The 26,710-nt window shown below is 39.2% G+C and overlaps 1 protein-coding gene across 2 annotated transcripts in view; it reads left to right on the top strand.

Annotated features, from left to right (window-relative positions):
- Positions 1 to 26,710, top strand: part of VSNL1 (visinin like 1) — an 86,701-nt gene that overhangs the window by 14,978 nt on the left and 45,013 nt on the right. For both annotated transcript variants that reach the window (XM_063150876.1, XM_063150877.1), the window contains exon 2: positions 24,989 to 25,157. In XM_063150876.1, coding sequence (XP_063006946.1) covers positions 24,996 to 25,157 — 162 coding nt within the window. In that variant the 5' untranslated portion in view covers positions 24,989 to 24,995. The remainder of the gene's footprint in view (positions 1 to 24,988; positions 25,158 to 26,710) is intronic.

A 26,710-nucleotide genomic window follows, 5' to 3' on the forward strand; every position in this document is an offset into this window, starting at 1 on the left:
TGTAAGTTGGCTCTGGGAGAGCCTAAATTACACTTACCTACACTATTCATGAAGGAATTTGCAGATCTACCTCCAACATTTGTGCAGAACCTCCATATGGTATGGTATGGAGTATATAAATTTATAAAGTATTCAGCACCAGTGTGAATAGCTTGTGTGGGGATTTAGGGATCTGTGGGGATTCTTTTAAAGTAGGTTTAATTTAATTTAATTTAAATATTTACAAAAGGATTCTATAGCTCACTGCAGAATCTTTAACTCTTTTGATTATTTCTATGTGGTAATTCTCCTTCCATTGTGGAATGGTTTGGAGTGGAACAGACCTTTCCATTAGACCAGGTTGCTTAAAGCACCATGCAGCCTGGTTTTGAACTCTTCTCGGGATTGGGCATCCACAACTTCTCTGAGCAATCTGTTTCAGTGCTGTAACACCCTCACAGTAAAGAATCCTACTACTGACAATCCCTTATAACAATTAATAAATAATATGACATTTATTACTGTTAGAATCTAGGTCTGTGTATCCTATACCTTCTATAAAGGAGGCTTTATAGCAGCCTTCCAGCACCAAAAGAGGTAAAGCTGCAGAAGTTTTTACAAGGGCATGGGGTGATAGGACAAGGGGTAATGGCTTTAAACTGAAAGAGGACAGGTTTAGATTAGATGTTAGCAAGAAGTTTTTCACCAATTTTTCACATCTCATGCTGGCTGGCTGTGCCAACACCAGATTTTTCACAATGAGCATGGTGAGACAATGTAATAAGTTGCCCAGAGAAGTTGTAGGTGCCAGAGCCCAGGAAATGTTCAAGGAGACTGGATGGGGCTTTGAGCAACCTGATCTAGTAAAGGGTGTCCCTGGCCATTGCAGGGGTCTTGCAACTGGATGATCTTTAAGGTCTTTTCCAAGCCAAATTATATGATTCTATGAAAAATGAGAGCCCACATTTTTGGAAGTAAAGTGAATTGCAAAGAGAAGTTCTCCTGTTCCAGATGTTCTTTGAGAAATGCTATTCGAAGATATTTCCATGTACAAATACTCTTATTCTAGGGAATTATTATTCATTGGAAACATAACTGTATTAACAAGATGCTTTCTGAAGAATAAGGAAGGAGTGAGAATATTGTCATGTTGAATTTCTCAGAAATGCCCTGTGTATTTTATATCCACTACTGATTTTAATTTGAACTATTGCTCAAGTATAGGCATGTTCATAACGATTAAACCATTAGAAGTGTTTAAAGGAATTACAGAAACTTGAAAAATGCCAGTTACCAAGGGAGTAAAATTACTCCTCTATATGTAAGAATAGAAAGCTAAGCCTTAGACTGAAGCCACAGCACCATAAATGGTCTTGCTGCACATCATGTTCTTACCCACAAAATCCAGGATGCGATTACCTGGCTTTATTAGGCACAAAAGAAGGGCTGTCCCAGGAAGAAATTACCTCATCTTGAGGTTGGAACTAGGACAAAAAAAAACTCTCTGATCCTGAGAAAGGTGTATTTACCTTTCTCAGGGTTTCCTTGCTGCTCCTGAGGCAATTGGTGGTTAATTGGTAGTTAACATCTCCATTTTGTCTCGGTGGCACAATCAGCCTCCGTTCTTTTTCCAAAAGCTCAGCTTTGTCTGAAATGCCACCATGTGACCCGTGGAGCTTGCTGCTGGTAAGCAAAGTTTGATGGACAGCCTATGCTGTTTCCAGGGTGTAGGAAACATTAGGAAATACTGACAAGATCAGTGTGATGAAATAAATAGAATTCTCCAGCTGCTCTTTGTCTTACTTTGAAAACATTACTTTTTATGGCCACAGATTTTCCAATGGGAAACCCTGAATACAGTTCAGGACCAGCATTATCTAGGCTTCCACTGGTCCTAACTCCAAGAAACTATTTGGCTCCTTGTGCTGTAACAGTGTTAGAATTAATTCTGGTTTCTGACAGAAAATCATCCTGGAGTTAGTGCCTAAGGCTGCTAATGTTAGTGCTGCATTTTTGCATAAGCATTTTTGATGCATAAATAACTGTTGCATTACATCTCTATCTAAGATCCTATCTCAAGTATTGCATTTGGGGCACATTTAATGGTATTTAGTAATCTAAAAAGTGCTCTGTCAGAGCATACCACAGGTATCTAGGTGGTGGATGTAGTGTTGCTATTTATATCATAGTGCTCTACAAATATTAATAACACTCTGCTTCAAAGTGAGCTATAGCCATAAACCTGTAAAACAACTCCCCACAGTTCATCTTGATAGTCTGTTGAAATTGGACTGCTCTGACTATACCCCCTTCAGGCTCACTGCCAATCTCATATTTTATCCTGAAATTCCACAAGGAGACATTCAAAATAAACACTGCACTAGCAATTGCTTGAATTATACTTAAGGCAGTAGCAAACATTGGTTGCACTTTAGCCTCTCTGTGGCTTTCTTGAAAATCCATGAAGTCTGACCTTCTGAATACATTTTGGTCTTATTTATCTCCCCTGTTGACTGCAGTAGGAGTTGAAGGAGCATAGCTGAGAAGGGAATGGGTACATCATAGATGCTAAGCTGTTATGACTAAATTATCCCTGTTAGTCCCACATTGCCCAGCCCCAGGAACTTTATACAGTGCATATCTCCTCGCTAGCTTGCTTTCAGCAAAAATACAGCTATTAGATTTGCTTTTGACTTTTCTTAGGAGGAAAAAAAAAAAAGCGAGCTAGAAATTGCAGTATTATTCCAGGCACCATTTCAGAGATGTTCAGCTTTTTGTTCTGCAAGTGCTTTTTCTTTGCTTCTTTTGAAAATAGCTGATCTTGTAATTCACTATTAAGGCCTAAAGGTGATCAAAATAGCCCATCACCAAGGTCAGTATACCCTTGAATCAGACAGGTTTGCTAATTTTAAACTTCAGTGTTTTACAGAAAGTAGTGTGTTTAGCAAGAATAAAGAGGCAGAATGTGGGATTGGGACAATATGAATGTTCACACATCGCTGCCAATGAAAGCAAAGCTTGCAGGTCTAATTTTAGGCTTTTCAGCCTTGGTATTGTTCCTTACAGCACAGTTATTTTCCATATGATACAAAGCACTCCTTTTCTTTTCAAGTTTTATAAACTGCTTTAGAGAACAAAAGCAAGGACAAAGTGAGTATATGTCATGGTTGAAAGCAAGTCAAAGAAGCTTAAGTAAGGCTGAAGTTAAGGATGGTTGTATGCCTCTGTATTCAGAGGACAATTCTTGAAGAAAAACAAGAATCTTGAGAAACATGTCACAAGAATTGGAAGTGGAGTTACATGGTGTCTGAACTGGAACCCTTGGCTGTGACTGGATGTGCTTCAACACATTTAGTTAATTTACACTGTGCTCAGATGCCTAGTAAGTTAGTCCTCTTTAAAAATGTCAAAATGACCTGTGCTGTTTGGAGAAATAGGATTTTCAGGATACTTCCCTATCTCTTGGTGCTCCAAACTAAGCATTGTAGATGCAGTGAGGATGTCACAACTAATTCTTTATGTAACACCAGATAGATGCTGTTTTCTAAAGTTAACTTTTACTGAGGCATTAATAAAAAAATATTTTATAGAATTACAGAAATGGAATACTGTAGAAATGGTTGTTTTCTTTCTTTTGTATTTTTTGTAGATTAATTACTAAGGACTGGAACCAGTCCTTGATATTAAGTTATTCCCCATGGAAGTTCCAGCAATGGTATTAACCTGCCAAAAACACCTTTAAAGATCATTAAGTTAACGTAGTCCCCTGTCATCTAAGAGAAGCTTATTATCTGCATGAATATGTGACCTGGTTCAGAGAAATCAGAGAAATCTGTGTGATTCTTTTTAGTATGTCTGCTGTTTGAAGCTGGTTGGTCATTGGCTGTATTGGTGGAAAGAGTTTATTGGGAAGAAACTCTTCCCAGGCAGGGGCTGCTGTAATGCTGAGCTGGTGTTTTGTCCCACAAGCTCAGCAGAGCTCCACTGCCCTCACTGGGCTCCACCAGCCAGGCAGTGCCAAGGTTTGGCTCACAAGGTGTGAAGCACAGTTTGGCTGAAGGCTCTGCAGTTGCTCCCAAACTGGGAGAGTCATACCAGTCTGAGCTCAGGGGGTAGAATGTTTTTTCATGCCTTTCTAGCTGTCTAGGAGTTAAATGTTTAAACTAATTGTGTAGATTTTTTTTTTGTTAGTCAAACAAGAGTAAGTATTTCCAGAGAGCAATTAATGCCAGTCACCTTTTATATATAGTTTAGCATGGAATGAATTGCTTCTTGCTGAAGTGGGTGCTTATTTCTCTCCATTGCACATTGGAGCCTTGATGACTAGTTTAGATTAGATATCCAACTTCTAATGGCTACCACCCAGGTAGGAATAACTTGGATTAATCAAGTTCCCTGCTACTGACTATAATGACTTCCCTGTTATTATTCTCCGTATGATTTATAGATACTGTGTTAGAGGAGTAGAGTCTTCTCTTGTTTTTCTTTGCAGTAATTTTAAATGGTTTGTCATTAATAGTACAGTTGCTCAGTTTTCTGTTGTTCCTGATCATATGAAAGTTTTTTAAATTGTGGCATTTCTCTTATTGACTGTAATCATTAATAATATTGTAAAAAGCACTAATTCATTTTCATGATGGAACAGATTAAGTTAAAGACTGGTTGTTGGATGGTTTTCTGGATTCTGGCCAGCTTCTTGGAGTCATAAATCAATGTAACTCTTTTCAAGTTAAAGAAAAAAATGTTTCTAATAAAGTTTGGAGCACAGATAGTGAAATAGGGTGGGACCATGACATTAGTGAAGAATAAGCCAACCGTCAAATGGCTTTATTTGGAGGCAGGCATTAATTTCATGGAAACTTCAATATACTAATTATTTGGGTATTCTGGAGATTGTAGCTCCTCAGGGCTTTTCCATGCATGTCAGATCTAAGATTTTTTTTCCTTTTTTTTTTTTTTTTTTGAAACAGACCTATATGGCAAACAGACCAAAGGAGTAAATTGAATGCTGCTCTTAACCTAAAAAAGGTTTTTCCTAGATGCTCTGAAAAGTTTGTGGGTTTTTTTGTTGTTGTGGGTTTTTTTTGTTGTTGTTGTTGTTGTTTTTTGGGTTTTTTTGTTTGTTTTTTTTTTTGTGGTGTTTTTTTTTTTTTTTTTTTTTTTTTTTTTTTTTGAGAAGTATAGTTAGTTTTTAAAAGAGAAAGTACAAATGCTAGTGATGTGACATCTGTGGCCTCATTGCCTTTTCCATTTTCATTATGTCCTTTGATCGGGGCAGACTGGCATCAGCACCTGCAAGTCAGGTTCATTTCTGCATTTGTTCTGGGGAAAACAAACACAACCAGTTTAAGCCTCTACTGGGAAATGTCAGCTCTCTTCTTCAGTGTTTTCTCCTCTGACCAGTCTGTGGTGCTTTAGGGTACTTGGAGATTGTGTGCCCATGTGTGAGGGAAACATTTCCTATCAGTCTCATCCTCGCAGCTTCATCTGCACCCCTACCCTATCCTGTAAACCATGGTGTTTTCTCTTTCTGGCTGGCTTGGGTTTCTTAGGCTTTACACAACATAACTCACTAAGCTTCACAATCTATTTTTTGACGTAAAATCCTCTCCAGTATTTTAGAGTTTTCAGCATCATTTAAACATGCTGCATCCTGCTGTCATGCCTCCCATCCAGCCTCTGCCTCTCTGAGTGATGCTGACAGCCCTGCTGGCAGCCTGGGCACGCATCCCTCTCTGCTCTCTGGGAGTGGTTGTGTTATCTTTCTGCCTGAAGATGCCAAGACTTTAAATGTCAACAAGATGTTGCCCAGGTGAATTCCACTGTAGCTTAAACAAGCATACCTGGGTTTTTGTCCTTCTGCATCCATCTTGCCTGCTATGAACATCACTGCTCTCGCTGCTTTTGCTGATGGAAAGTCAGAGAAGGAAAAGACAAAGTACAAATAAAACACCAAGGGTGATCAGAATTGGCCTTGGGTAGGGAGTAAGAACCAGATAGGAAGGATGGAGGGAAGGAAAGTGGGAGAAAGAGTCAGGATGAGCTGGCTGGTACAGATGCAATCTAGGGAGCCGGAGTACAGGATAAGGATTAGACAAGGAAGAAGAAGAGGGACAACCTGGGCCTGGGATTTACAATTTGCTGTTACCTACTTGTCTGTCTCAGAGCAGAGCCATGGTAATGCTGTGCAGGCACCCTTAATGCTAAGCACATCTCTATAATAAAACCAGCTTAGCCTATATTTATTGTGTGTGTACATCTCTATATGTGATATTTGTTTCTCAGCAGCGCTTATAGCCCATCCTTTCACCAGGCTACTCAGGCACGTGCTGTGCCACACTCTGTCAATGTGCACTCACAGCTCAGCACTCACAGTTATCCAGGAATAACCCTGATAGAATACAGGATTATTCACAGGCCTGGCTATTTTCATGGAGAATAAAATGCCAACCTGAATTTTCACAGGTTTGCAGTGGCAGTGTGTGAGAAACTGGGACCTTCAGAATGTTCAGAAGTGGTACCACGTGAGGTACCAAGGCACAGATTCACAGCCTTATAAAGTTCAGTGTCTAGCCTGCTTTGTATGCTGGTGTTGTATTCTTAGAAAGTAAAGGTGACAGAGTTTAAGTTGCATTTTGAGCAGGGAATGCAGCAACTAAATACTTGAGATGAGATTTGCATAGCTATTTAGGTACCTGGTGAGATTTCTGAAGAGCACTCAAGCTGCCAGAGGGATGCTTGATACATTTGTACTGAGCATCACCTTGATTTACTTGAATAGAAATGAGCCAGTGCAATTAGGCAACTGTACTTACATTAGCCAGTAGTCCAGACCCACAGAAGCACTTACATGTTTTTGTAAAGCTGGCCTTATATCACTTGTTCTGAAGTCTACATTTTTCCTTTCCAAGATATACACATTTCCCACAAAAAAAAAATAATAATACAGATTTTTATAAGCAAAAAAAGAGATTTTTGATCCCTTTTCTTGAATCTATTTCTTGACACACACTCGCTCCCCTCCCTTCTTGCTTGGTCACAGTAACAGGGCTACTCTGATCAGGAAAGATAAAGGGATTGTTTTTCACTGTGGAACAGCAGGTTTCCTGATTATCATTTGTTCTGTACTCCCTTTTGTCTTGGAGATTGAAAAATACCACTATCAGAAGCCCATCATTTGGAGCCTTGTTCACTTCCAGAGGCCATTCTGTATGTAACAGGTTCTTTTTATACTGAATCTTTTGGGAGTAGCTGAGGGAAATAAAAAAATTAAAAAATAAAAAAGAAGAAAAGGAAAAAACCCCAAACCCTGCTACAAGTATAACTAGCTCAAACAGTTTTGCCTTCTGGCAGGGAACTCTTCTTATATTATGTCCTCTGATTTGATTTAGTACGTGTTCCAAACTCCTGCAAAGTGCCACTACAGTTTTTAACATTACTGTGTTTTGTGATGTTGGATTCTGGGGATTTGAGGATTTTTTTTTTTTTTTTGTTATTATCATATTTTATTCCATTGTTTGTCTTGTTCCTAAACTGCAGCCTTAATTTATTTTAACTTTTATTCTGTGTTGTCACACCAGAGAGAATGAACAGCTCTACCAGCACAGCATTTAACCTGTGGATTATCTGTTGCTTTCAATCAAGGCTTTGAATCAAGACCAGGTGCCTAGCCAAAAACTGCATTCTTGTTCAATGACAAATACTGGAGATGAGCGAGGAATTTGGGTGTGAAATCATACTTTTTCTACCCTTAATGATTGCAACACTTCTCCCTTCCTAGGTTGTTAAAATATAGGACTGTAGGAAATATTTTATCAAGTTTTTAGCCTTTAATGATAACAATATGTTTAAGGCATTTTCTTTCTAGTTTTAAATTTTCCAAGTTATGGGTAGTGCTTATATACATATAATATGATGAAATGTAGTAGATATAAAAACAGTTATCACACATTGTTGCAATTTATGAAGAATGGGATAAAAAAAGGAAAAGTATTCACAAATTACTTGTGGAATTGTCTAGTGAAGTGAGAAGGTTTGTGTATGATTTGAGATTACTCATAACAATTGGATTTAAATCTGACTATAAATTGCTACAACATGATTATAAAATACTGAATATTGGGAGTATAAAATGTCAAGTGGATTTATTTGGAATAAGAGGAAGGGAATGCCTATGGGACAAAATACATTGATGACTATAACAAGTAGAAATTGGGAGAGGAAATGGAAATATCAATGAGGACAGATCTCTGAAATTATCAATTCGTATCAAATAGCAGCTAAAATATCTAGGAACTAGTATGAAAATGTAGAAATGTATTCTGTTTTATAAGCATGTGGAGCATTCCATCTGTAATTATAGTCACTTGTATGGTAAAGAATTAGTAAGTTTGTAAAAAGCCTAGAAAAAGGGAGTAAAATGGTTTAGAAATGTGGCACATAGGCTGGACAGAGTCTGGCTATTTCATGTCTGATGATGAGCAAGTGAATAAGAAATAGTCACTCTCACAGTGCCAGAAAGAGGGTCACCAATGAAATTATTGTATAACATTTAATTAAATTACAAAACTGATTTCCACAGGATGCTGTGGAGACCAAGATATAAATGTGGCCAAAAAGGGATCAGGCGAATTCAGGAGAGCTAATTTAATCAGTGATTATTAGCCATGATAGTCTGGAGAATCTATGGAGAGAGGACAGCACCTCCAACCTATGACTCATCCCAACCCAGGAGAAGTGTCTTAGATGAACTTGCTGAGTCTCTACCTGGAGATGACTGTGTCTTTATTGGTCACAATTACTAACTTACTACAGACACCAAAATTTTGAGAGCATTAAAGCAAGCTGATTTAAATCCCACGATAGATGTTATTTTCCTGCACTAAAGATGTGGGGCATTTTTGCAATTAAAAAAGATGTGGGTGCAATCCAGTGGTGAAGAGGGTGTTTGATTATAAAGAAAGGATATTTTCCTATTTGTCACTCAAGATTTCTTTTTCTTTCCTGCAATCAGTTTAATTTGTATGCTTTATAGCAGAAGTATAATAAATATGAAAGAGATTATATCATCTCCAAAGAGAGTATATCATTCCTAGCCTCTGGAATCATTAGAGAGAGCAACAACCATTTTTATATTAAACCTTTTTACCTCCACATTCTCCAGTGATGAGTGAAGTAATCATGAGGTAATGCCAAGGAAGGCAGTGTTTGATATTTGTAGCTTTCCAGATTCAACAGACTTAAATAGTCCATGGTAGCTGCCAGTGCAGTTCCTGCTTAGTATCATGGTTGGGAATAAAAATATTTCACCCACTGCTGTCTCCTGTCACCTGGGAGCAGCAGTTTCTGTGAAAGGCTCAGCCATGTCCAGGCTCTTTGTCCTTGCCTGTTACCTCCAACAATTCCCCCTCAATTTGGAAAGATCCTCCTTGATCAGCTTTGGCAAAAGCCTTGATGTTGTCTCTGCAAATGCAGATCTGCTAGAAAATAAAACTGCCTTTTTATGGTTACTTTTCCTTTTTTTGTCCAGCACCTTTGTATTTCAGTTCCACAGACCTCAACTATTCCCATGGACAATTCAGTGACAGACAGCCCTAAATTAGGGAAAAAACATCCTGTCCCTTAAGAATTAGAGTTATATGTCATGCTTTCCAGGATTCATAGCCTACAATAATGTCTTTTTCTTGCTTGTTTTTCTAAAATAGTTTCCTCAGTGGGTCCTTATCTACCAAAGGTGGACAGTGAATCAGAACAAAATTATATTTTCCTAGACAATTTAATGGAACTGTAGGCTGCTATTTTAGATTTGCAATTTTGAGACCTTTGGAAAGATTTCTGAGTCAGCTTGTCTGTGCTTAGCAACCTCCATCAATTGCTTTATCCTCATGGTTGTTAAACTGAAGGAATTCAAACAGTTTATGTGAATTTCATAGTTTATGTAACTTCATTTGTTTTCTTCCATATTTTTATCTGCTTCACGATTGCTTTTTTTCTGTTTTGTTGAATGTATTTCTATGGCCTGTCCCATAGCTGTTCCTTTGTAACAGTTTTCCATGTGCTTTGCTGAAGGAGTTCTGCACACACTGATATCAACCCGGATCAAAATGTTGCTTACCTTTTTATGTCATCTCCAAAAATATAACTCCTGAACTCTGTGTCCTAGAAAAACAAGCATTTTACAAAGTGGTCTGAAAAATAGGCATCTTTTTAAACTAAAAAAGCCCAAAACACAACAAACCTGTTGTCCTTTGCAGGATGAGGCACAGAAGCTGGATGAAAATGGATGATGTGGTACTACAAATGTGTGGTGTGTTGAGTGGTCTCATTTGTTTTCTCTTCTTTCTTTGGTATAGATTTTATTATTCTTAGCCATGGTAAATGCTGCTGGAATTTAGACTGTATCTCTCTCTGTTTTTTCATTTTGTATACCTTTTCTTATTTCACAAAAAAAAAAAAAAAAAAAAAAAAAACCCAAAAAAAAAAACCCCAAAAAAACATGTTTGCACACACATGGATTCAACTGAGCAATTTATCAGTTTTATTAGCACAGCAATGGTAGCCAGTTTTTGTACAAATTTATTCCAGTAGAGCTCTCATTGAAAAACAGTTGGAAGAAATTGTTTCAATTACTTTTAATGTATGAAATGATGAAATTGTGCTGTCCTTTAGCACGAGAGGCTTTCTCTCTCTCCCTCCCTGTCTCCCTCTGGCATCATTTAGCAGAAAGACCATATGCTGTGATTCGTATTTGGGACCCATGGAATGTTGCATGTTTTACCATGCTGTCTTGCAGAACTATTGTACTGTATAAATGAAGTCAAAACCCGAGGAAATAGCTAACAGCTTTCAAATGCTTCATGGCTGAGATTTACTGGGTTGTATTTGTAGTTAGTCTTTAGTTATGAAGGACATACACAAGGCTCAGAGGCTTGCCATTAAGGTCATTAAATAATAATGAGGTTCCTGTACTGGGGACATAGAGTCTCCTCTGAGACAGCCAGCATTCCTTTTGCTTTGTCCTTTTTGCTCATTTTGCAGTTTCTATCAATATTAATGTCAGAGTGCATTCTTTTTTCCTCTCAATATACAACCTTTTTTCCTCTCAATATATAACCTTGCTAGTAGTTCTATCACCTGTAAAAATACTTATATTTTTCCAGGAAGAAGGGTTTATGAGGCTCATCTATATTACCTATGAGTGATTTCAAAGTGTTACTAGTAGGTGTTAATTAACACATATTAATTAACAATGAGGAAACGTCAAACTAATAGTCATATGCATAATTGCTTTTTGATGCTGGGTTTTCCAATAGATTCAGTCTGCATTAAAGCCATATTAAAATTTGAATCAATTTTGTGCTGTATGACAGAAATGGGATTGGCTGCTCTGGAAAGGGAATGTCCTAGAGGAGGAAGCACAGTTGTCAGTAAATACTTCTAAATTCAGACCTGGTGGGACTAGTTCAGTTTCACACATTCCCAGCTTTGACCTTTTTGCTCCAATATCCATTAAGGATTGTAGTCAACGTTGAAAAATGAGGTCAGCTGTGATTTGGACCTCTTGTGCATTATTCTATGAAATAGCAGAGGGGACTTGGTGGTGCTGGTTGGACTCAATGTTCTTAAAGATCTTCTCCAACCTGAACAATTCCGTGGTTCTGTGGTTGGATCCATGCAGGCACAGAGAGCAGGTGAGTTGGCAGCCCTGCTTTGGGCACTGCTGGCACAGCACCTGGCTGCACATGCCCTCTTTGCTGCTTGGGTGTGTGCCTGCTGGAGGGGGCAAGAGGGCTCACAGCTTGATGTCTAGCACAGCATTGCACAGCAGTGTCAGTGTGTTAAGTGGCATCAGAAACACCTTATTTCCCTCCCAGCTCTCAGATGCTGCCTGCATGGCATAAATGAGGATTAAGGGAAGGCAAACATTTTTCATAAACTCCAGAGGGAGAGCCTTTAGATGCAATCTTGATGAATCAATTTCACTGAGCAAGGTTTCTCTGCAATGACTTATCTCTGCTATGGAAACAAGGCACTGCAGCATTTAACTGTTAGGTTCAAGCTGGTGTTGGGGGTTGGTTTCTGCCCCGGTAAAAATGACAGGGTGAGAGGAAATAGCTTCAAGTTGCATTAGGAGAAGTTTAGATTGTATATGAAGAAAAATTTCCTCACTCAAAGGGTGGTCAGACATAGGAATAGTCTGCCCAGGGAAGTAATGGTGTCACCATTCCTGTAAGTGTCATAAAGGCACACGGTTGTGCCACCTGGGGATATGGTTTAGTGGTGAACACAGTGATGCTGGGGTAAAGGTTGGAATTGATCTTAGACGTTTCTTCCAAGCTAAAGATTCTATGATTCAAAGTTAGGTGTCTAAGTCTGGAGGGAAAGATCTCATTTGGCTGGTCCATCTGCTTAAGTGGAGGTGTCTAGTGCCACCTGAAAGGACCTAAGGTGTCTGAGACATCCACCCTGTGTCTCAGCAGCTGAGTTCACTGGAGTGGCTGAAGTCATACCGGTGGGTGCTTCTTAGGGCATCTCATCCTTGTTAACAACCTGTCAGCCTAGAGCTAGATTGGAGAAACTAAAATGTTATTTCAAATGAGCCATCCCACCACTCTAAGTAAAATTTTTGCATTTATTCCAAACCATAGTATCAAAAGTGATGAAAAAAACCTGCATTTCATAGCAGGGTAAAGAAAGAATTTTTATTTGAAAGTTCTACCTTAGGGAAAGCATTTTCAATTTTTCTTCTGGCTTTCTGTCATAGTCAAGGCTACTTCTGATTGAGTTTTAGCAACCTTTTTCCTGTCCAAGCTGTGTACACAATTCATCTGTTCACTCATTTGTATGAATAACATTTTTGATCAACCCTGTGTACAACTCAAAGGTGTAAAGCCATTGATTTCATTCTGCAGGATTATGATTCATCTTCTCAGTAATATATTTCCTCTGCATTTAATCACGCTCCATCTGAAGCAGTCACAAGGGACAGTTCTGGAGATTCATTTGTAACGAGTTTGGGGGGAACGTTGCGTCAATGGATCACTAGCCACAATGATAAAACACTTTATTTTGAATTTGAAAGGTTTTTAGTAAAATAAAAAGCTGTAATCTGCTTTCCTGCTAACCACTCCTGTTAACATCAGCTGTAACACAGCCACATGGTTTTTCGTAATGTAGAGTTTAGCCCATAGGTCAAAATGATCTGTTGAAATCAGCTCATGTACAGCGGTCATGGGTGTGCAAAAGCCAGCTAACACCAGGGTCTGGGGTGCTCCTTTTCATGCAGAAATGGAATGGAAACGAAGGTTTGAAATGTGTCTGTATGTGTTAGCTTATATTTATTTCAGTTATCACAACACTATTTATAGACCGTGTGCTGATATCACTGCTCAGTTTTACTCCACCCTTTGCGAATCACAGTTGTCATCACAGGACACAGGAGCATGAGCTAGATGAAAAAGAGATCCTGTCACTACTGTGTGAGTTGGGAACAGAGAGAAACCAGTCTGAGCACTGATCTTGGCTGCTGTTATTCCCAGCAGACTGGAGGAGGGCCATACAGTGCTCACCATACCTGCTTCTCCCTGAGAATCCAGTGCAGTAAGACAAGGCTTTGCACCACTGGACATGGCTGCTAAAGGGACTCTGTTGGGTAAAGAGGGAGGTGGATATTAGAGATGAGTTGGAAGGAGAAGTTAATATAGCATTTAGATGGTCAGAGTGAAATTTGTTGCAAAAGAATATTGTATTTAATAATAATAAAAAAGATTTTTCTTAGAGATCAGTACATTACTTGGTTAAAAACTATATTGAGGAAAAAGCAGGAAATGACAAGGGCATAATGAAACAATCCTGAACAATTTGATCTCTGCAGTTCAGCTATTTAAAACTATTTTGTTTTGTGGGGGCCTGGAAAAGAGCGGCAGAGAGTTTTTCCACTGCTATGAGGGACATAAATAGCATTGTGGGAAGGATTGCATTTGGTACACCAGCATGTTGTACTTGTAATGGCATTAATCACACCTGAATAAGTGTTGTGATGCATAGGAATAGCAATGGACTTTGGCAAATGTATGTTTTTCCTAGTGAGATCAGGAACAGCATTAGGTTATCCACCGCCAATGAGCAAGGTGGGACTTTTCTTGCGTCACTTTAAGCATTTAGAAATCCAGTTTCAGATCCAAGAAGGGTTAGAGGGCTGCCTCTACAAGTGGCAGAAGGAAAGAGATGCTTGCTGATTCACTCTGTCTTAAAATACACACACATATATTCATCCTGCCTCTTTCAGATGTCTCTTCTGCACGGGGTGAATCACTGAAATTTCTGGCCCTCTCCATTGACTGCAGAGGGACCAAAGACAACTGACTTTTTAAACAGCAAAGATTTGATTAATCCACCTTTGCAGGAGTCAGGGCAGTTATTGTGATGAGGAAAATGTATATAAGAGAAGACTGAAGCGTGTACTATCAAGACAATGACTTATGAGTCAGAGTTCTAAAAAGGCACCTGATGGAGTCAAACTCAAATTGAAATGAGGCTGGAAGGTGAACAGTAAAAGTACTTCTTGGTAAGCATATCACCTTAGGGAATTTGGTTTTGCATGTATCAGACAGAAGAGTAAAATGACATTTCAAACTAACAATAAAACAAACTGATAGCAAATAAAACATCCTGTAATTTAAGAGAGAAAGCACATGTTAACTTTTTAGATAACATTATTTTATTTTTTTAATAGCATTGTTACAGATGAATATTTATTTACAGACAAATGAAAACTAAGGAAAAAAAATTGTGCATACATGTAAATTAAGTCAAGGCAGTGGCTAAAGTCTAAAAAACTGTATCCCCAAGCGTGAACCTTCAATAATCTTTATCTCAAAGAAAAGCAGCATTTTAATTGGTGCTAGAATTGACACTAGTCTGTACAAATTGACAAAAAAATCTGTGTCTCGGGCAGAGGAAATGTTGATACACTTTGGCATAGCAAAAGAAAATAATTGTTTACACTCTACACAAGTGTAGAATGGATCCAGAACACTGGAACGTGCTCAGGGAAGCTATAATGTTCAGGCATGCCTTGTCAATCTTCCCTCAAAAAAGAGATGTTTACAGCAACTATCCCAGAAAAGGTTCAGTACTGAATATTGCACAGATCTCTGACATATCTAAAATTGTATAAAACACTCTTTGAAATGCAAGGCTCAGCAAGTGACCTTTATGTAATGCTGCTGTGCAATTTTCTCCTGTGGCCACTTTGAAGTTGTAATGTCCAGGAGGTTACAGACTTCTCATCTCTTGAGGGAAAGACTATTGGAAACCATATTCTAGAAAAAAACCTCAGAGAAAGCAGTCAAAAACTCTTATATTTCATATAAGGTACAAAACAAATCTGTCATAGCAAAGCTCTGATGTTGGAGCATTTTGTGGATAATTAGGTGATTGCAATGCTATTCATCATATGAATTATTAGAGAAAGGTAAATGTTCTGCAGGCATTTTAAGATTATTATTTACAAGGACAGAATTTACTGGACAATGGTTCAGTGAAGAAAATACTCATTCCATTGCTGAAAAATCAGTCTTCCTCTTCAAATCATACCTCTTTGTTAATTACTATCACCACTGTCTACAGACTCTGGACCAATAGCAAAATGAAACTATGGCAACAGATTTACTCACGGATGTGTCTGACACTCAACATTAACAAGCTGATTGTTCTTGTCAGAAATTAATCACTAAATTCACTATATAGAATATATAAATTACTAAATTTTATTGAAATATTGGGAAAAAGGGGACTTGGAAGAAAATAAACCAGAAACAAACAAGTTTGAGCTACGATGTATCAAAGCCAAATAACAGGAGGTTAGGGGGAAGCAAAACTTTTCTTAAAGAGGACTGAGCATTCAGAGTCTAAGCTTTCTCCAGAAACGTGGACACTCCTCCATGTGATCTAAAAGAGCCTGAAAGAAAGAACAAACCAAAGAAGGGTTTTGCCCCTGTCTTTCCAAGTTTAAAACTAACTGGTAGAGCCTGGGAACTCTTCTAAGCACTTGTTTCTCACTAGACAATGCAAGTAAGTTACACTTTGTCCTGTCATCTCTGTCCACTTGTAAAGGAGGAAAGCCAGCTATGGCTTTTTGTAAGCAATTTCCCAATCCAAATGAGAAAAGGGAGCAGAAATGAGACCCTGCCATGTCGTTCAGACCATTGTCTGCAGGTTTGTTTCTACCCAAGCTGCTGGCTTCAGCCTCGGGCTGTGAATAGATCCCTGCTGTGATTCACAGGGCTGCATCAACAGTGGAGCTACTTGAGGGTATGGAATGGCCCTTGATTCTCATGTTGAAAATGTAGAGAACACTCTTTTGCTTTATTCCACAATTAACAGAAAACAAACACTTTTAATAAAATAAGTTCAATATTAGGTTTCTAGTCACCTAGAGAGAAAAACCCTACATATCAGTCATTGTTAAGTTAGAGCATCCCCCTGTACAGGTTTTACCCTTTCAAATGCTTTCTTTATTGCTTGAATCTAATTGAATATCCATCTCATTTCAAATAAAATTTAAAAATATATCTCTCTTCTTTTGCTTAGGCCTCTTTTCTGCATTCATTATTCAATTTGGTTGGATAATTGCATTCCTTAATGCCATTACTCTCTATTTTCCCCCATTTATTTTACAGAGAGAGCTTACAGGCCTGAATCTGATATTTGGTAAAGCCAGTAAAGTAATCTGAAATCACTGGATTTATTCCAATTTTTGCTGTAGTGCCACATAAATTGGAACCTAGCCTATTTTTTCATGCGTAGTTTGAGGTTTATGTTATCAGTAAATCATGGCTGCTTCTAATTTCAGTGTGGTGTTACACAAACACAGAATCACAGAATGGATCAGGTTGGAAGGGACTGCAGTGGATCATCTGGTCCTGCTCAAGCAGGGTCATCCCAGAGCTCATGGCACAGGGTTGTGTCCAGATGGTTCTTGAATATCTCCAGTGGGGGAGACTCCACAGCCTCTGGGCAATCTGTTCAGGGCTTGGTCACCTACACAACAAAGAGGTTATTCCTCATACACACATACATGTCAATTCTTATTTTTTGATCATGGCAGGTTAAAAACTTAAAAAAGAGCCCTAAGTTTTGTATGAAGCAGGGAGCTTCAGGGTCAGTTCAGGGTCAGTTTTGTGTCTGGGTAAAAGGAAAACCATGGTCCTGATATCACTACGGCCTATATAACAACATGAAAGTCTACAAATTATAAATCTACCTATACCTGATAATCAATTTTCTCCCACAACAGCTACTGAAAGGATATCTGCAGTTCTTGAATCTTAGAACTGTGAAGGTTGGGAGGGACTTCTGAAGACTGTGTGGTGCTTAGGCCCACTTAGCAGGGTCAGCCAGAGCAGGGCCATTGCTTGGCATTGCCCCATTTGGCTGTCACTGTGCTGGGCACCTTCTGCCCCGGTACCTCTGCCAGTGTCTGCTATGCTGCTCCTTGCCTGCCTTTTCTGTCCTGACAGCAAACACCTGCAGCCGGATTGCTTTCATCTTCCACTCCTACAGGTTGTTGCAGTGGTTCTTTCTCGTGGGCAAAGTGCAGGTGTGGAGCTGCTCTGGGTTTGGATCCAGGGGTTCTGAGAAAAGAGTAGGAAGATGGGATGAGCTGAGTGAGGCAGTTCTTGTCCTGTGGGAATCTTGAGAGCTGCAGATGCCATGACATCATGAACTAAAGGCCACTCAAAGGAGAGACAGTGAAAGGAGAAAGTCCCTTCTAGGCTGGCTGATCCCTTTTTCAGAAGGCTTAATCATAGTGCAGAGACTTATATTTTGTCAGAATCTTAAGAGCTGATATCATGCCACCGTGCCAGAACCTCCTTTAAAATACCTTCATCTTTTGCATGTGTTGGGAGAAAAAAGGGTTTTACTGAGTGGTTAGGAGAGGGCTCAGCATCATCCCTGTTACATGCAAGCTGACTTAGAAACTGTATCAACAACTGATGTGAAGAGGTGCTTCACTATCTGCTTAGGGAAAATATCACTGTGTAACAATTTGGGACAGAAAGGAACTTAAAAATCATCTAGTTCCTGCCTCTCTGCCATGGGCAAGGAACCTTCCCTAGAACAGGGAACAGGTTGCCTATAGCCCCATCCAACGTGGCTTTGAACACTTTCAGGGATGGAACATCTACAATTTCTCTGAACAACTTGTTCCAGTGCCTCACCACCTTTACTGTAAAATATGTCTTCCTTATATCCAGGGTAAATCTGCCTTCTTTCAGCTGAAAACCAATGTCCTTTGTCATGTCATTGCAGCTCCCAGCAAAGAGTCTCTCTCCATGGGGATAGCAAAATTCTTCATATTTTCCAAACATATCAGTCCTTGGATACTCATTTCCATGGGACTTTGGGTGTGAGGCTGTTGTTTATTTTGTGTGCGAAAGGCAGACTTTAGCTCCAAATTTCTTCTTCTGTTAAATAATAAATGTATTTGAAGGAATGAGGCATCTGTGTGGCTTGATAGCCTTTCTATCTATCCCTCATGCTGGCATTAGGAGAGAAAAGGCAGTATCTGACACAGCCTGAAGAGAAAGGAACAATGCTGGGAGCTGTTAGGAGTTATCAGCACAAGGCTGGAAATTTGATAAACAGTCTGCTTAAAAATCATGGGGAAATTATTCTGCTACTGTAGATTATAGACATATGTCTTTGCTTTCCCCAGCATTAATTGTTCGGGGTTTTGTTGCCCGTGTATATGTGTGTATGTTGGAGTCTATACACAGGTGTGCTGTTTATAGATTTGCGTTGGGTGAAAGACTGCAAAGGCACCCTCCACTCCTGCTTGCTCAGTGCCTGGGTTTCACATGTCGTGCCCAGGAGTCAGCACATTCCTGTGGGAGCCCGTGGGCTGGGAGTGGGCACAGGGGTGGGGATGAACCACAGTTTTCCTTCCACCTTCCACCCTAATAAGTGCCTGCCAGCACAGCTGAGCTGGCAAAGTGAGTGTTGTCATTTGCCTCTGGCATAGTCCACACGACTCATTCCCACTTCTCAAAGCCAGGGAAGAGCAAGAAAAACATGCACCATACAGGGGAATTCATTTAATACACAGACCTCACGAGGCTGCAGAGGTATTGGTTGACTAGCAGCTACCTAACTCCTGCAGAATTACTGGGAAAGTGAGCATGGGAACAATGGGCACGTTTCAAAGCAGCCAGAGTACATGGGAATAAGTTGGGTAGCCTAAATCACTTTGGTGCTTTTGCCCAGGGTTATGAGGTGAATCTTTCTGCACTCCTGCAACCAGGAGGAAGGTGGCTTGAGTCACCAGTACCTCTTCTCCAAAGGTTGCCTTGAAAGAGCACTTTTTTTCTCAGCTATCCATGTGGGAATTGAGTGAAATTAAGCAGCTACTGTGGATATCAAAAATAGGTGGTGTGACTGGCCCATGTATGTGTGAAACACATTCCCTGTGTTTCACAGAATGACAGAATCACCAGGATTGGAGGGGGCTTCCAAAGATGCTCAAGTCCAAGCCCCTGCTCAAGCATGGTCCACTATAGATGATTGCTCCAGATGGGTTTTGAATATCTTCAAGGATGGAAACTCCACAACCTTTCTGGGTAATCTGTTTCAGTGTTGAATCACCTGCTCTGTAAAGAAATGTTCTCTTACATCAAGAGAGGATTTCCTGAATTTGAATTTGTGCCCATTGCCCCTTGTCTCACTGGACACCACTGAGAGGGGGCTGGCTCTGCTGTCTTTGTTCCCCTCATTGGGTATTTAGACCCACACTGACAAGACCCCCTGAGCCTTCTCTCCTGCAGGCTGAACAGCCCCAGCCCTCTCAGGTTTCCTTCCTATAACCAGTGCTCATCACCTTTGTGGCCCTTTGCTGCACTCCAGTAAGTCCATGTCTGTCCAGTGTAGGGAACCCAGCACTGGACACAGCAACCTGAGGAATGGTGAGAGCTGTCTCACGAGTGCTGGGCAGAGGGGAAGAATCACCTCCCTCAAACTGCTGGCAACACTTTTCCTAAAGCAGCTTGGAAAGAGAATGGGTTATGTAACTATGTCCAAGGATAGCAAGCAAAACAACACACAGCTGGGTTATAGGGATATTGTTGGACATTGTTGCTGCTGTCTTCTCAGTGGAATTTGGGTTCCTTTTCAGCACAAATAGGAGATCTCAGGCAGCACGCAGTTCACTCTTCCTTAGGAACAGACAAATTTAATTTGTTTGCTCTTGGTCCCTTTGAACAGTGAGCAGATGCCAAGGAGGCTGAAGGGGAATGAGAGGAGGGGAAAGAAGACTGGGAATGGAGCTGTGTAAGCAACAGCTGGGAGGTCTTTTGAGATCATTAAGAAGCAAACAATATTCTATAAGTCATGTTTTGTTATTCAAATTAATTTTTTTATTTCTTAGGTGTGCAGTTTAAATTTTTTTTTTGCAAAACTGTGCTCACACTGATAGTTTACTGCTGGCAAGCCAAATGGGAGAGGCAGACCTGATAAACCTGTGCAGGACCTGCTGTGAAATATTTTAGGGAAAAAGCCTTGCCATTGTCCAGGAGGTCTGGATGATGATGGAGTGGAGAGCTTTTGAAACAACACAAGCATGTGTGGGACATGATAGCATTGCAGGGAATACATCACACAAACAATATCAGGCCTCAAAGCTGGAGGAGCTGTCTGGTGTGAGCCTCCTGAGGTCCAGCAAGGCAAAACACAGGCAGATCCATCCTCACACTGCCCCACCTGCTGCTGGACTGCCTTAGGTTGGGGATTGGCTGTTTAACAAAATTCCATCTTTAAAATCTGACTTTTCTGTGGGCCTGTACAAGCAGCAATTAAGGTGTTACTTAATGAAATACTGGAGTAGCCTACCAAGTATTTCTGAAAAGCAATTTTCTCTGGATGGATGACTGCCTTTGCAAGTGTTTCACAAAAGTGATATGTTTTAAAACTCAACCTTCATTGCTCTTGCTACTTGTATCACAACAGTAGAGTTTTAGTGTTTTTCTTGATCTCTAATATGGATTATGTTGCCCTTGCTAGTGTTAATAAGCATTCTCCTGTCAGAGTAATCTCACTGGGAATAGACCTGACATTGTGTCCATGCTATGTGGCACCCACATACCTGGTTCCTTGGTAATTGGGAATCTCTCCCCCAAATGAAGACTTTATTTTTTTACTTTTGTGATTTTTTTTGCCAGAAAACACAACCGATTATGAATAGCAGCGCTTGGTTGGAAATATGGCACTTAGAAACAAATTTATAGTTGAAAATTATAAAATTTACTAAACAAAAAAATGCTTGCAGAGTGATCTTTCCTATTCTTGAAATCTTAGTGACTGTACTGTAGGGGGATACAGTATGAGTAAATGAAGGTGCTATAGAAAGTAATCTTATCCCCTAAAGAGTTGCAGCTGAACCAATTACTAAGGATTAGGAGCAGGCCTGATGTTAACAGGCCACAGCTGCAGCCAATCAGCAGAGTGTTATAAAAGAGTGGATTGGTGGGAACTGGAGTCAGTGGCTGCTGTGAGGACAAGGAAGAGTCAATGCCTGGAGGAGCTGCCTGCAAGAAACATCAAGGAGGTATGGAACTCTGGCAATATGGAACCCTTGCAATGTAATGATAATAGAACTCTTGCAATGTAATGACAACACTGTGCAGCTGCTCTCTCCTGTCTTTTCCTAAGGCATATTTGTAGATTTTCACAAGGACAAAGCTTGTTTGGGAAACTGTGATTGTAAGTTAATTAAAAATAGTTTTCATTTTAGAAAACTAAATGTGTCGGTAGTAGCATACTCATTGCTAATGGATGATTGTACTTTTTCAATAATAATAAGAGATTCAATGAAGCTTTAGAAGATGTTAGGATATGATTAACTAGATAATCTACATATTTGAGTTTTATTCCCAAATAAGATGGATCTCCCAGAGCCAGAAGTCTGAGTTTATATTTGATAATTATATGAGACTCTTGAGCTTTCTTGCAGATTGTAATTCAATTTCTCTGAGAAAAGAGCTTTAAGACATGAAGAAAAAATGAGTGCTTCTAATTCTAGGAAAGCATTGTGACTGGCTTGGTCAGTTTTCTGACTCTGTCCCAAACAGAGCCCAGCAGATTATTCACCATAATAATGCTGGAGCAGCAAATAATGCAGAACCCAGAAATCACAAATTGTACCTTTCTCAAATACTGGTGTGGTTCTGTGGAAAAAATGGTTTCTGTGTGTTTATCAAAATGCCAACTGTGGTTTCCTTTACTAGGAGATGTTCTGTGGTGAGGTACATCAGAAATGGCTGAAAGGTGTTTGGCACTTACTGGACAACCTGTGACAGGCAGCTGCCCAAAATTAGGGACCAGGATCACGGAGGCAAAGGCTGATGACTTGTTTCTCTGACTCTGATGATAGGTTATGTGTGGATATGTGTGTCTTTATTCATGTATTCTTACACACATGCAGGCCCACTCCATGCTCTGTAAGTGTTGTACAGTGGATTATGTTCCCATCACTGAAAACAGCAAAGGTAACTCTGGCAGATGTGGCTGAGATTCACCAATTCACCACATCTGTTCTGTTCCAGCTCTCTGTAGTGCCAGGCCCAAGGGCTGTAAAGCTAACATGGATCAAAAAGCTGCTATAACAGAGAAATGGTCTGTCAAAACCACCTGATTTTTGCCCATTGAGGATGCTTTTTTTCATCCATAAATATTGAGTTAAATACTTATGGGGATATGAATCCTGGTGAAGAATGGTTTTTTGAATCTACCTAGGATAGTTACTATAACTGCTGAGTGTCTTTAGGGATTTTCTGGATCCTAAGCAAAGCACCTTATGACTTCAGAAGGTAACAGTGTAGGGCGATACAGTATGGGTAAATGAAGGTGTTATAGAATGTAATCTTACCCCCTAAAGAGTTGCAGCTGAGCCAATTACTAAGGATTAGCAGTAGGCCTGATGTTAACAGGCTGCAGCTGCAGCCAGTCAGCAGAGTGTTATAAAAGAGTGGATTGGGTGGCTGAGGGGAACTGGAGTCAGTGGCTGCTGTGAGGGCAAGGGAGAGTCAGTGCCTGGAGGAGCTGCCCACAAGAAACATCAAGGAGGTGTGAAACTCTGGCAGTATGGAACCCTTGCAATGTAATGACAATGGAACTCTTGCAATCTATATGATAACATAACAGTGTGTAAATAAAAGAGAAAAAGAGGAAGAAAACACAGCCCATAAAGAATAAAACAAATTTTAAGAAGTCACTGTTTCTTGTAAAACCTATCTGAGTGGGAGCTAGAGAAATAACTGCATTAGAGAGAAATAACTGCATTAGTGTACTTTAATCTCCATGGGATTTAAATTCAGAATGTGCCAAACTGGGTCATTGTCATACATGAGAAAATGAGGACTTCAGAGATAAGGCTGGGGCAGTTGTTCTAAATACCATAAAGTGCAAACCCATCATTTAGTCAAAATAGCTGATTTCTGGACATCTGCACAGTTTTAGCTGTGACACTTAACTGGAAGATTGAACTTTCACATATTTGCGCTAAGTTTACTGAAATCTGTGAACAGGAGCTTGGAAGAGCCTCAAACTGAGCTTAGAGCATGGAGTAAGTTTAGACCGGGGAGGACCATGGCCAGAAGGGAGAGGTGCCATGAGATCTCTTAGGAGCGGACCTGGTGCTGTGGCACCAGGGGACATGTTCACCACACACAGAGACCATGAGGAATTATTAACTTTGCACCTGCTCAAGGAATATTCCCATAAAGTTAATTATATAAATATATTGATTTGTTGGAGCAGAACAATGTTTGTCCTTTTGAGGAGGAAAAAAAACTTCTGCTTTGAAATAGGGGAAGATGCCAAAAGCAATATATTAAAATTGGGAGTGGGTGGTAATATGGACTAGAAATCAATGCATGGTGTGATGCAGTCATTAGACACAGATGCTAAACTGGAGATAAAAATGGAAATGTAAAGCTCGGCTCTGGAAAGAAATTATTTGTTGCTTTGCAGTTCTCTACAGGACAAGTTAAGTGTTGTCTATCATCTGACTAAAAAGAAACTAAAAGATCTGTCATGAAAAAACTTTGGTGAAATTGGAAAATGTTAAAGATGAGGTTTTCTCGAAAGTTTCTCAAAGGACCTCTTTGGTCAAATGTCAGCCTGAAAGTATCTCGAAGGGCCAACATGAGTAGTACTGAAATTGTGGTATTTATCTATACAGACACACAAAGTTTGTATTTCTGTTTAATATTTGAAATATATACAAAATGTATATAACAAATGCAGTGAATATCTTTGGAGTTAATGATCGTGAAATGTAAACAGTGATGAAATGTCAACAGTCTGTTTATCGATTATGCATTAAATATATAAATATAATAATAATAAATAAATACACATCTATTTATACATATGTGTATGTATGCATGTATGTGTATAAATGCATATGAATTAAATTTATTTTTACAGTTTGCTTTTGTCATTGTTTGAGACCAAGTTTGTGGACTCTTGCATTGTTTCCTCCCGGTGGAATACCTAATGCTGTATGTTACAAGCCTGTCTGTCCACAGCCTTGGACATGTTAGGAGTAGCTGCTAATGTAGCTGTCATATCAGAAGATATTTTCAAGATAAAGAGGAATTCTGTGGACATCCTTGAATCTGTGATTCTTTTTCTAGTTATGTTCAAAGAAAAAAAAGTAATCATTTTCAGTCTTACTGTAAAGAAAAGCTGTAAATTGCCAAATTTTAAGGCAAATGAGAGAAATCTGTCTCCAGGCCTTAAGATTCCTGAATGAAAGAAGAACGTTGCCTTTTTCACTATTTTTAGCCTCCAATAATCAAGCATAACTTAGGTTCATGTTCACTAGCAAATCTGTGAAGTTACCTTTGCCTGAAGGCAGCAGTGAATACAAAACAATTGTTCAAGTTATGTGGCTATTTCCAGTTTAAAATGTTCACATTTGGCTAATTGTATTCATTTATTTCTTCCTAAGGCAAAAAATGGGGAAACAAAATAGTAAGCTGGCCCCTGAGGTGATGGAGGATCTGGTGAAGAGCACGGAGTTCAATGAACATGAGCTAAAACAGTGGTACAAAGGATTTCTAAAGGACTGTCCAAGTGGCAGACTGAACCTTGAGGAGTTTCAGCAGCTCTACGTAAAAGTAAGTTATTTACTAAGTTATTTGTTAACTTAAAAGTAAGTTGTTTGACTGTAGAAAGAGTTATGAAGTAATTTAAAGCAAACATATGGTCCAGAGCTGCTGGTCATTTGGACTGAGGAATAACTTTGCTTGGAGAAGCAATGGTGAAGATGAGACAATGAGTGGGAAGTGTTACCCTCATCACACCAGTGATTTGTGTAACTATAGTGACAGGAACCAAAAGTTTAGGAAAAAAGCTGTGCTTTATTCACAAGAAATATAATACATTCTCTGTGCTCTGAAATTCATGATGTGATTTTCAAATTTTAAAGGTGATGTTGTTCACCTTTAAAGGATGGCCATGGTCCTGTTCAATATAAACAATGTGATTGCTGGACATATTTATATAAAAGTGGTGAACTTTTATGGCAGTATGACTTGCAGATAAATTATGCACTGTGCACAAAGAATTTCTTCCATAAATTTTAGATATTGCCTTTATTTTTTCTCTGCTGTCACTTTTTTCTCACTTTATTGGGAAGGGAAAGCGAGCTGATCTGTTTATTTTCTTCTTGTTTTTCATTACTTTGTCATGTTCAATGCAGTCTTTCCCTTACATTTATTATGTATTTATTCTGTAACAAGAAAAACATGAGGGAAGCATAAAAAATGTATTCATGTTAAAAAGATAATTATATTTTAATTCAGAATTGAGTGTTGACCTAAAGGTCAGACACTTCAAAGTACTGTTAATTAGGACAAATATTGAATGGCAATGATGAACTGTAGGATCATAAATACATTTGAAAGGCTGTTTTATTTTTCTTCAGCCTCACATTGTAAGTAGTTACTGTTGAGCACAGGGGCAATTTTTACAGACAAGTGGGACTGTTGTTTTCCTCAGATGCACTCTGCAGTTCTTTCCTAAATTTCTTCAAAATTGAACCAGATCACTCTGCAAAATATTACCTAGACAATTTTTCTTTCTAATGAATGGCTCTAGCATAAACTTGTAATTCAGCTTACAAAATAAGCTTCTGTCTTCATATTTTAATATTCATGGCTAAAGGTGTTGCCTCACAATCCTATTCTTAAGTAACAAATGAGTTTGTAATGAGTTATATTTTTAGATGAAAGAATCTGTACAGCCTCAGGTGTTTTACTTGTTATTGACTGATCATTTATAAGTTCCATGTTAAACAGTACTCACTGCACATCCAACAAGAGCAGACATCCAGTTGTTCCTATACATGTTTCTGGAAAAAGTAAACCTGCTTTAAAAAATTCTTAATAAAGTATGTCGACTCTTCAGAAATAATTTTTTCTTTTTGGAAAATCACAGTAAAGGTGGGTTTTTGGTGATTTGCTTTGTTTTGTGTTTTTGGGGTTTTTTTTGTTTGTTTGTTTGGGGCTTTTTTGGGTGTTTTTTGGTTGATTTTTTGGTGGGGTGGTGATTTGGTTTGGATTTTCTTATGATTTGGTATGCTGTGAGGAAAAACATCAGGACATAACTCAGAACTTCCAGGACTTCCTTCCTTCAAACAGGTGTTTGAAGCATTCATAGATAGAAGACA

Source organism: Melospiza melodia, chromosome 3, assembly GCF_035770615.1.
Source record: "Melospiza melodia melodia isolate bMelMel2 chromosome 3, bMelMel2.pri, whole genome shotgun sequence".
Taxonomy (NCBI): Eukaryota; Metazoa; Chordata; class Aves; order Passeriformes; family Passerellidae; genus Melospiza; species Melospiza melodia.